This window comes from Boleophthalmus pectinirostris, unplaced genomic scaffold, assembly GCF_026225935.1.
Source record: "Boleophthalmus pectinirostris isolate CB_2022bp ecotype Guang Dong unplaced genomic scaffold, ASM2622593v1 HiC_scaffold_6, whole genome shotgun sequence".
NCBI classification, from domain to species: Eukaryota; Metazoa; Chordata; class Actinopteri; order Gobiiformes; family Gobiidae; genus Boleophthalmus; species Boleophthalmus pectinirostris.
Genome location: NW_026571447.1, coordinates 34,992,438 through 35,004,442, shown reverse-complemented (window position 1 = coordinate 35,004,442; position 12,005 = coordinate 34,992,438). Strand labels below are relative to the sequence as shown.

Sequence of the window (12,005 nt, the reverse complement as noted above, 5' to 3'; positions counted from 1 at the left end):
CAGGACTAAATCAGGTCTAAACCAGGACTAAAACCAGAACTAAAACCAGGACTAAAACAGGTCTAAACCAGGACTAAAACAGGATTTAACCAGGACTAAAACCAGGACTAAATCAGGTCTAAACCAGGACTAAAACAGGATTTAACCAGGACTAAAACCAGGACTAAATCAGGTCTAAACCAGGACTAAAACCAGGACTAAATCAGGTCTAAACCAGGACTAAAACCAGAACTAAAACCAGGACTAAAACAGGTCTAAACCAGGAATAAACCAGGATTTAACCAGGACTAAAACCAGGACTAAATCAGGTCCAAACCAGGATTAAACCAGGACTAAAACCAGGTCTACATCAGGTCTAAACCAGGAGTAAACCGGGTCTAAACCAGGACTAAAACCAGAACTAAAACCAGGACTAAAACAGTTCTAAAACAGGACTAAAACCAGGACTAAAACAGGATTTAACCAGGACTAAATCAGGTCTAAACCAGGATTAAACCAGGACTAAAACCAAGACTAAATCAGGTCCAAACCAGGAGTAAACCGGGTCTAAACCAGGACTAAAACCAGAACTAAAACCAGGACTAAAACAGGTCTAAACCAGGACTAAACCAGACGGAGGGTTTGCAGATTTCATTGCTTTGCCTGGAATGTTCCACAGCATAGCATTAAAAATATACAGCTTTTGCATTTATTTCGTTTTTGGTTAGGGATTATACTGCTCAAAATTACCTTAAAAAGATGCATTCTTACTGTACTTGGGCTTATTTTTCCGTAGATCTGACCTATAACGTGGCCCGGTTGTACCTTCTTCTCAAGCCGTTTGCTCAAGATGAATACACTGTGGAATATCCTAGGCACAGTAATGCTATCGCCATGGTGACGAGCAGGGGAAGTTACACAGTGCACCTTTAAAGTCTACTATGCATAATTAAGTGATTTATTGTTTAACAAAAGTGAGTGGCGACTTCCTCTCCGAGTTCCTGTTCCTTTAGAGTCGACCTGGTTGGAGTATTTGGTTATGGGCTGGTTAAATACTGAGCAAATACAGTTTGTTTGTCCAGTGCAACAAAAGCTGAAGTGATGAAACAAGATGCAGGAACCAAGCACGAAACCAGTTTGACACAAAGAGGGATTCAGTGTAGGAGGAAGTTCACAATGTTCTGTGGTTGGGCCAGTTTTTGTATGTTTTGTTTATCTGTAAAATTACCCTTGTTTATTTGCCTGAGATCCAGAATACACACTCCTCCAACACATCGGATCACCGGGAATCTCCCTAATTTACAGATGGGAGTGATTGGCAGGTGGATTAGCCAATCAGGGACATGCATGGACCATTAAAACAAATATAGCTGCTTATGAGGAAATAGAAAGGAAAATAAATCACGAGAGACATCGCGCATTTCTGCAGACTCAATGAGCAAAGCACTAAATTTAGTTCATCTGAGGTGAGAGAAATGTGATTTTGCTGATGTTGATAAATGATGTGTGACCTGTGAGCTCCTTCATTTCACATGCTTCACAGAAAAAAAAAAAAAAAAAGATCACGTTTGGACAGGCTCAAGACATGACAGAGGGAGTGGTGACCAGACTGGTATAAAAAATACAGAGATGTCATTCTGGATAGGCCAGGCAACATGTTTAGATGGATTAGGGATGTTTGATTTCTTGCTTAACGAATACAGGCTCTTGAAATAAACAATACACTAATGCAGGTTTCTCCAACCACTGGTCTGGGGCCCAAAACCGGTCTATGGGCCATCTGGTACCTGTGTGGTACAGGATTTTGACCCTGCGGTGAAGTAACCCTATGGTATGTTGACCATGGGACCAGAATCCTATTAGGGTATGTTGACCCCCTATATAAAATTTATAAAAATTGGTGATGGGCAAATGAGACGGAGCTCTGGAGCAGGTCTCGTTCTTTCTGAAACAAATCGCTCCAAAGCACTGCCGCGGAGCTCGTCTCGCAGCAGTCGCTCACGTGACCAAAGTGTGGAAGTGTCGGTCCCTCCCCCGACTGCTTCGCTCTGAGTGTCAATCGCTTCAGTGTATCGAAGCGTTTCATTGGCTCAGCGAATGTTCCAGATTGCTTCAGAGTGTTCAGCGCACTTCTGTTGTTTGACAAGCGTTAAACTGCTACAGTATAAAAGATGCACTAATATTTCTTAAAAATGTTGGGTAGTGAGGAGTATTGTGTGACGTTAGTGGTGATTTTTGTGACTTTTGGCATTTGTTTCATTTTCGATGGCATCTGCAAATGGAAAAAAGCGATCCATGGTTTGGGATCACTTTGATCTAATTCCACTTAACAAGGTAACACCTATTTTCTTATTTACAGCTGCTCTTTATGTTGCTCTTTACATATTATTTAAAATCATCATTATTATTGTTGTTGTTAGGTACGGTGTCACTCTGCACTCAAGTATTGTCTTACACTAACAATTAGAGCCCGACCGATATATCGGCTGGCCGATATTATCGGCCAATATGGGCACCTGGAGACATATCGGCTATCGGCCGATATGCTTGCTGATATGGGCCGATATTTCACGTGGGCATGTTATACCTCGTTATAAAGCTTAGACTCTCTACATTATGTTCATTTAATCCAATTTACAGACAGATAAATGTCCTAATATGTGGCTCCGCATCAGTATTTATCTGCGGTGTAATTTGTCTATGTCTGTACTGTCCCTGAACACACCACCAGAGTGACGTCACTTCACTCACGTGTGTTTGTTTACACCCGCAGCCGTGCGCAACACTGAGATTATATTCTTTTTCGGACAATCGGTTTGAGTCTGGATTAAAATTACATTTATTAGTGCAGACTTGTGATGTGAGGAGGAGCCTGTGTGAGAACAGGCTGTTTTCTATTGGTCTATTGTAAAGTGACTACATTGGCCGTATATTTGTTACTGGACCTGCATTGATATGTAAATGAGCTGTGAACAGACGTGTGAATGATCCACATTTATGCATATAATTAATTACCGCGGTGCGCACGTTTTTACGGCTAAAGGCTAATAGCGATAGTTTACTAGCTAGGAGTTATGGGTCGGTCGCGATCGAAGCGGCTCTTAGAGCGAACAACTGGAGCCTGCTTCTTACTGGGAGCCGTGTTTTCTCTTTTTCTCACTTTTTCTCTTCAAGCCGCTTGTAGACCCATAGTTTGACAGCAGCAGCGGCTGAAAACGAAACTTTCAGAAATCTGTGTGGATAGGATAAAAAAAAAGTGCATATTTGGCTGCAGTTCAGCATAAAATGAATAAACCATAACTAATCTTGGGCTCGAGTGCAGGAGAGAGATAGAAACCGAGTCCCGACACTCAGTCCTGGTTCAGTTCTGGTTTAGTCCTGCTTGCAACAAAACAATCTCAAGAGTCGCTTGGGAGCCGAAAGAGCCAGCTGCTTTAGTGAGCCGAGCCAAAAGAGCCGGTTCTCCAAAAAAAAACAAAAAACGGGAATACCCATCACTAGTAGCTAGAATGTGATGCAAAAATGCCATTTGGCCAATCTACTGTATGTAAATATGATGTAAAGAGTCAAAATAACAATAAAAGTTGCCTAAATAAACCCAATTTAGCAACCACTAGAGCCAAACCTAAGTTTTTTAATCAATTCAAGATATATATCGGTGATTATATCGGCTATCGGCAGCTCTAACTTCCATTATATCGGTTTCATATCGGCCACAACAAAATCCATATCGGTCGGGCTCTACTAACAATACTTCATCGATGCTGAGACACCTGCGTGACAATGGTTAAATTTGTCCACTAGAGGTCAGTGTTTCTCCGAGGCCTCAGACACGTCGAACCATTTGAGACAATATTGCGAATGAGGTGTCAATGCTTCACGAGGCTCCATTCGCCCATCACTAAGAAAAATCTATTAATAAAGAACTTGAATTCTATAGAAAAAGCTTTGAATATTAATACTATATCTGCAAATTAAAACAGATTGACATAATTAACCCCCCAATATGTTTATTATAGTTATGATGATGTAAAGTAAGAAGTAATGCTAGTTGAATATTGACAATGATCTATTATATATAAAGGAGGTCAAAATCCAATGGCTATAGAAATATTACTAAATTCAAGGTCGTTATCCTCACAAACCATTGCCTAAACTGACATTATGATTAAAGATGATCTGAACATAGCAAAATAAAAACCACAACAATGTATAATACAATATAAAAAGTGACAAGATTACTATGTACATGCAATTTTAACACTACGTTACATTTCGTTATCCATCAAAACATTCCTTAAAATACCTTAAAAGAAAGTGAATATAGCATATATAATAATGAATATAGCAGTATATAATAAAAGTAAATTACATGAGAAATAATGATCATATAAGTAACTACTAAAGAAAAAAGTAAGGAGAGTCAAAATCCTATGGGGGTCAAAATACTATCTCACACCAGCAGTAGCTCAGTTGGTAGAGTGTTCATCCACTGATGTGAAGGTCGGTGGTTCGAATCCCACCAATGAATGCTGTTGTTGTTGATGTGTCCTTGGGCAAGAGGCTTAATCAACCTCGCCCCCAGTGTCTGCGTACACTGGTGTGTGAATGGGTGAGTGGTTCCTTGTTGTAAAGCGCTTCGAGAGCCTTGAAGATGAAAAACCGCCATAGAAAAATGTGACCATTTACCCACAGAAAAATAAATGTTATGAAAGCAAAGGAATATTATATATATATTTGAAAAGAGGTTTATTCCTATTTTGTACCACCATATTTATGTGTTTTACTCTTAAACTACAGCACAAATTAACCCCGTAAACAGTAAAATGTATTTTTTATGCATTTTTTGCTGTTGTTACCGGTCCCGCTCCCTGCAGCTGTCCCTGAAAAATGTTTATTTTTGGGTTGGGGACAGTGATGCCACTAACGCGCTGCTTAATAACTGTAGTCCAACTACTTTTTTCAGGGACGAGTCGTCTAACGCAGTGCTATTTCCAAACCAATAGTCAAATCTAATCTTATCTAATACACTGTGCGTTACCTTTTTTGAGTTTCAGGGTGACGTAGGTTACTTATTTATTTTTATTTTTTGGAGACATGGGTTATGTGACCCCAAAGATTGTATAAATCGTCTCTGGTGACACGTTTCCTATGATGTTACGTCATCTCCGCTCCACCACGAGTCAGATGTAAACAACGGAGGGACAGAGGTACGACTTTTGCAGCTGGAAATACAAACATTATTTTGATTTTATTTCAGCTAAAGATGGCAACATAAAGGTTCATTGTTCACTCTGTGCTGGCGACAAAGTGTTGTCTGCCTTCAACAATACAACATCAAACCTAAAGAAACATCTAGAGACACAGCACGGCACAACCACGTTAACAGAGCAGGTCCCACCTGGTGCACAGAAAACAGTAATGAAAAGTAACTTGTACTCTAACTTAGTTACTTTTAAAAGCAAGTAGTCAGTACCTTAACTAAGTTTAAAGAAGTAATCAGTAGTCAGTAGTCAGATGACTATTTCAAAGTAACTATGGCAACAGTGGTTGGGGACCACTGCACAAATGGACTGTGGAGGCAATTTTAATAATGGATTCCTCCACAATCAGAATAAGGAAAAATCGCCATAACAATTAACAATTTAAAACTAAATATTATATCTTTGCTGGTCCCTCATATACACTAAAGCTTTTCCAGACACTCCAAGTCTCTTTACAATTTTGAATTATTCATTCACTCCACACTTGTTGGTGTTAAAATACTGTAACCACAGCTGCCCTGGGGTGAACTGACAGAACTGCCGCCCTGATCACCACCAATCATTCATCCAGTCACCACATTATGCATAGGAAACAGTGTCTTGCCAAAGAACACAACAACAGTTTTCAATGGTCTAAGCGGAAACTTGATCCATATATTTTAGATGAGGAAACAAATAAAACAATAATGGCCTTTTATGGTTGTCCAGCCACACCACAAAATCTGGCACTAGTGATTTAACCAGCCCCATCTCATAAACACTCCAGGCCTGTAATCGTGTTAAATCTTCCTTTTGGATTTATGGCTGGTTTAACTCATTGGATTTGGCAACTCAGTGTGAGAGCTCATTCTGATTTCTAACTGGATGTTTAGCTTGAGAATCGAAATACAAAATGTAAACAACAATTTTACGTCTTTGTCAAAATCCTATGATATTTTTTGTGCTGCATTCAAACTTTAAATTATTATTTTTTAAATCCCAGTTCAGTCCTGATGTAGACTCCTGTTCTAGGACTGGTTTAGTCTCTGGTTCAGTCCCTGGTTTAAGTCCCTGGTTTAAGTCCCTGGTTTAAGTCCCTGGTTTCGTCCCTATCTTAGTCCCTATCTTAGTCCCTATCTTAGTCCCTATCTTAGTGCCTGGTTCAGTCCCTGGTTCAGTCCTTGGTTTAGACCACAGGTGTCAAACATAAGGCTCGGGGGCCAGATCCGGCCCTCCAAGACCTTTAATGTGGCCCTTGGGTGATTTTATACTAAAATATTTTAAATGCTGAAACTTAATTTTTCTTAAAGTTTCAGGTTGTTCATAATATTATAATATGAAAGAGTTCATCAATTTAAAAAGATTTCTGTAATAGATTTCTCTGCACAAATATTTGAATTTATTGTTATTTGGGGGGGTTTATATACCATGAGTTTTCTGATCTGGCCCCTTTGGGATCAAAGTAGGTTAGATACAGCCCCCGGACCAAAATGAGTTTGACACTCCTGGTTTAGACCCTGATTTAAGTCCCCGGTTTAAGTCCCCGGTTTAAGTCCCCGGTTTAAGTCCCCGGTTTAAGTCCCCGGTTTAAGTCCCCGGTTTAGTACTTAGTTTAGACCCTGGTGTAGTCTCCGGTTTAGTCACTGGTCTCGTCACTGGTTTCGTCCCTGGTTCAGTCCCCGGTTTAGTCCCCGTTTTTGTCACAGTTTAAACGATTTTGTTGTGTGTATATTCTCACCTGTCGTCCCAGCGAAGCTCCTTGTATATCCTCTTGCTGCTGTTGTGCGATTGTGACTCCCAGCACCAAAGTATGGACCCCGCAGGACACCGTCGTGATCAGCACAATCGGCGTCAGTCTTAGCGGCAAAGTCAAGAAGAAGGAAAAGCTAAAAAAAGCTTGCCATCCAACTGTATCACTGGCCTGGTGAAATCTGGCATAGTTCAACCCCAAATAACAAAAAATCTGAGCTGCGATGAGCACCCAGAGCGCATAGGGCACGACACGCCTGGAAACCCGATCCGGCAGCAGCCCAAATCGACACAACAAGTACAAAACAATATCTGCGGCGAGCCCAAGCGACGCTACCAGCACAGACGCCAGCTTGTCACTCGTATACACCACTGCGCACATTACAATTACATAGCTGTCAAAAAGAGCGGCGAAAACGACCAAAACCAGCAGCGTTTCGTGTCTCTGCCGTCTGAAGTAGGTCTGGTACAGGTTTTCCAGAGACTCGGGGGCGAAGGTGAGGCGCATGAATCGGGGGAGGCACAGACAGCACCCCGAGCTGCGGACGGTCACTTCGTGGGTGCGTCCGACCGCCTGTCCCGGGTCGGAGGGCAGGGTCACGGAGCAGTCGGCTGAATACTCCGCAGAGTACTCCGGCTCCGAAAATGCACGGTTACGAGGCATGGTGGTGTAGGAGGGAGGGGACAGCGAGTCAGCCTGAAAGACAATAAAAAAATGCAAGTTTGTTTTAGAAATTTAGTAAAACATGATGGCGATTCTCAGCTTTCTGATTTTATTCTATGTAAGTTAACATTATTTATACAGCGCTTTTCATAGGCCATGTTCAGACTGCAGGGCTTAATGCTCAATTCGGACTTTTTTGCAAGGTCGTTCACATTTACAATTAAATGTGACGTGAATGTGATCTCCAGTGTGAAATTTAAATGCCCCAAAAGTGTCCCACATGAGCATTGGAGGACACAACAACGTCGATAAATAGTTGCTGAAACAGATGGGTTTTAACATTCTTGAATTTTACAGGCGGGTATGCGGGCGGGTAGTAAATACACACGTTAGGACTAAATCAGGACTAAACCAGGACTACACCAGCACTAATCTTGGACTTAAGAGGGAGGGAGAACGCCTAGCCCGTGGAGCAGGGTGTCCGCAAACTGCAATCAGGTGACGGCTGCGCTTACTTTCATGGGGCGAGGAGTTCAGCGCCTGTCCTTTCGCCCGCGGTCACCTGAAGTCTACGCGGGCGAACCTCTGAGCCCGTCCTGACAGTGAGTCTTGGTTTAGTCCTGGTTCAGTCCTCCTGGTTCAGTCCTCCTGGTTCAGTCCTCCTGGTTCAGTCCTCCTGGTTCAGTCCTGGAATCAGTCCAGGGTTAGTCCAGGGTTAGTCCTGGTTTAGTCCTGGTTTAGTCCTGGTTCAGTCCTGGAATCAGTCCTGGTTCAGTCCTGGTTCAGTACCGGAATCAGACCTGGTTTAGTTCTGGGTTAGTCCTGGTTTAGTCCTGGTTCAGTCCGTGGCATGTGGTTCGGGATCTCATTCAATGTTTCTTCTGCTCAGTAAATAAAGCCTGTGACGTGATGACAGTTGAGTCGCGTTTGTGAATTCGTATTGGTACTAAAGAAAGCATAACCGTTTCATTTAATTTCGTGATTGTAATTCTTGAAGTCGTCACTTTTCAATTCATATTCTGATGGATGCTTCAGTTAGAATGCTTTTAATTTGTGTGTGATTTATCACGGGCACGTGTGGGTAACAGGTGGAATGTTAATGGGTCCTGGCAGGTGCGAGTTCAATTTTGATATAATCATGGGTTAACGGGCGGGTGTGGTGCTGAACTGCGCAGGTGCGGGCGGGTGCGGGTCGCCAAAAATGGACCAGTGCAGGACATCACAGGCAGCAAGCATTCTCAGTGTTTACAGAAGTCGAATAAACGCTGGGCTTGTCCCCCAAAATACGGTCCAGTTCTTTGTAAAATGGACAAGTTACACGTCCACGGCCGCTTTGTTTGTTTGAGTCTTTAGCCTCCTTGTATTTGGCTCGCAGGCTCTTTATTTTTCATTGACATTGGAGCCAGTTCCGCCTGTAGCCGCGCTCTGGCATTTCTTTGGCAATCATTTCAAAAACCGCCCAGTTCCGATAAGACCCCTCCACTTTGGCCTGAACACAGTGATCACCCCAAATTTTAATTAACTCTAACCTCGCTTTCCCTCCAATGACGAGTCTCCGAGCCTGACGTGTAGGTGGGATGAATGTGACCTGACCGTTCAGATTGAAGTTGCATATTAAAAGATCAGATATGTATCAGGTTTAGGAGCATATATCTAAGTGTCCTGGGTCGTATTTGAAAAAAATCTGATCTGTGTCGTTCAGACTGTCATTAAAAGATCAGATACAGGAGCATAAGGGTGAAAAAAAACTCGGATTTGGATCACTTCAGGCTGCAGTCTGAACGTAGCCATAGTCCTATAATTACGAAATGCTTCACTGTAAAAGTGTCATCAAAAGAGGTGTGCAACAATAATACAGTCAATATATCAATGAAGTTAAAATGCTTCCTCAAAAAGTTAAGTCTAAGGTGCTTTTTAAACACATCCACAGTCTGGCATCAAATGGAGACAAGCAGATTGACTCCACCAAACAATAAAATAATAAAAATGTCTAATTGATGAACAAATGCCAGATAGCCAAGTTTAAAATGACACCATGGAACAGTCCGGGCACACCAATCAGAACTCGAGCAGGTGATGTACCTTGCACCAGAAAACCTAATATCGCACCTTGAAAGCTGAGATTTTCAAACCGTGAAAGGAAAAAGTCATTACAACAGACCAGTCTGCTCTGGTCCCAAAAGTCACGCACTTCTGTTTTTGCAACACGCTTTTACTGCGTTTACTCAGACTGGTTTTAGACCTCTCAATTATCCCGACATTTTAGATTATTAAGTTCAAAACTGATCACTGACGATTTTAAACGTTCAAATCTCATTTCTATTAACAAAGTGATCAGATTTGACATAAGCAAGGTTCCTGCTCTTTTTCACTGACAAAATTTTTAAAATTTTTTTCATGATCTAAAGTGAATTTTCCATGACTTTACAGCACCTACATGTGTAGAACTGATCAGACTTTTAGGGCTAAATATGAAATCTTAACCCTTTCCACTCACCTTATGGTTTGGTATTAGGGATGTAACGATATCCAAGTTTCACGATACGATATCATCACGGTATGAACCTCACGGCACGATATTTATTTTGACATCGAGGGAAAGCTCACGATATGATGGGGAGGCTCACGATTAGGGATGTAACAATATCCAAATCTCTTGGTACGATATACATATACTCTCACGGTATGATATTTGTGATATTTCGTGGAGGCTAAACAGCTAAAACTGTTAATATGCTACTTTTTCCTCTTAAAATGCCTTGACTAAATCCAAAGAACTAAGACTTAAAAGTGTTAGAACTGTTATTTCTTCATGTAGTCTGCACTGAAATGGAGCAAAGGATCATGGTCTATGTAGTTCCCTCTGTCTTTTTTTTTTAGCTATTGCTGCACCATAACTCTTAATTTAAGCAAAGAGACTTGTAATTTGATATATTGTGATGGTCCACGATATTAATGTGAGAACTTTGACGATACAGTATCACGTTTTATATATATATTTTTTAACATTCAGAATACTGTCAGTGCATTTTATTGTCTCTTCTAAATAAAAGGCGCAAACGTTCGGACATAATCATAATAGTCTAATGATTCACAGAATGCTGTAGTTGTGAGAAAGAGAAAATAAAATTCCATGACTTTTATTAAACGTTCATTGAATTTACAAAATTCCATGACTTTTCGAGGCCTGTAAAATGTTATTTTCAATTTCCATGACTATTCCAGGATTTCCATGACCGTGGGAACCCTGCATCAAAGGATACTATCTCAATTCTTGTTTTGGAGATATGAAAATTAGAATATGAAGTTTATCGTTTATAATTTAAATAATAAAAATTAACAGAAATTTCTAGTGTAATCAAATTTTATACTTTTATGTTTTATGACAGGCTTGAATCTCAACTAAGACATTAAGAGGCATGAATTAGCACATTTCAAATTCATTGTTAAAATTATATTAAAAAATACAAAAACACAAAATAAAAAATAGTCGCAGTTCTTACCTGTTGAACCCAAAAGAAGCTGTTTGTCCAACTTCAGATCCTCTTCTCCATCTCCCTCCTCATCTCATTTCCTCCGGTTCTCTCATGTGTGCGACAACAACAAAATACTCGCGCCCCAGAGTTTGTCCGTCAGGCCTGTGGTGCGTTCGGACGTCTCCTCTGTTACATGTTCAAAACAACGCTATTTAATCCTGTGTCCTTCGAATGCACCGCTCCTCTTCTTCCGGATCAAATCTCATTCAGCATTTTGAATACACTGTCCCAATTACTTTCACATTTGGGTTGTATCATTTTTGTAGTAGATATCTGGCTTCTCTTGGTGCCCTGGTTTTCACTGGTTTGGTCCACGACACTTTGGGTTGTTTGAGGTCCAACGTTCTTCATTGTCACATCTCGAAAAGCCTAAAAAGAAGAAAGAGAATTCATTAACGTTTAAAGCGGCTACCAGATATTGTCATGTAATAAAAGATATAAATACATTTTAAAAAGGGTCAAAGTGAGGCGGCATTGTGCTGTTTACATCTAATTTTTATCATCTGCAAACAAAAAAGTACTGTCAGCATGAGAAATGTTGATTGTTGTTGTTTGCATTTCCACTTTTGCCTTGGAAAATTGTGAAATAAGGTAAATAAACTTGATTAAAAATGAACTACTTCTGTTTTTAAGACCGTAAATATCAGGTACAGCGTCTTTACATGCACCAAATAAATACAATGTACAATGCAGAGAGAAGGTGGTGATGGTTAGACAAATGTAAAGAAATGTCCGAGCGCGGCTACAAACGGTCCTGGCTCCAGTGTCAACGAAAAATAAAGAGTCTGCGAGCCAAATACAAGGAGGCTAAAGGCTCAAAGAAACAAAGCGGCC

At 40.8% G+C, this 12,005-nt stretch overlaps 1 protein-coding gene across 1 annotated transcript in view; it reads right to left on the bottom strand.

The window, feature by feature from the left end:
• adcy3a (adenylate cyclase 3a) overlaps positions 1–12,005 on the bottom strand; it is a 76,478-nt gene that overhangs the window by 56,671 nt on the left and 7,802 nt on the right. The window contains 2 exon segments of the mRNA XM_055163795.1: positions 6,961–7,668; positions 11,139–11,540. Of these exon segments, the coding sequence (XP_055019770.1) occupies positions 6,961–7,635 (675 nt within the window). The 5' untranslated portion in view covers positions 7,636–7,668; positions 11,139–11,540.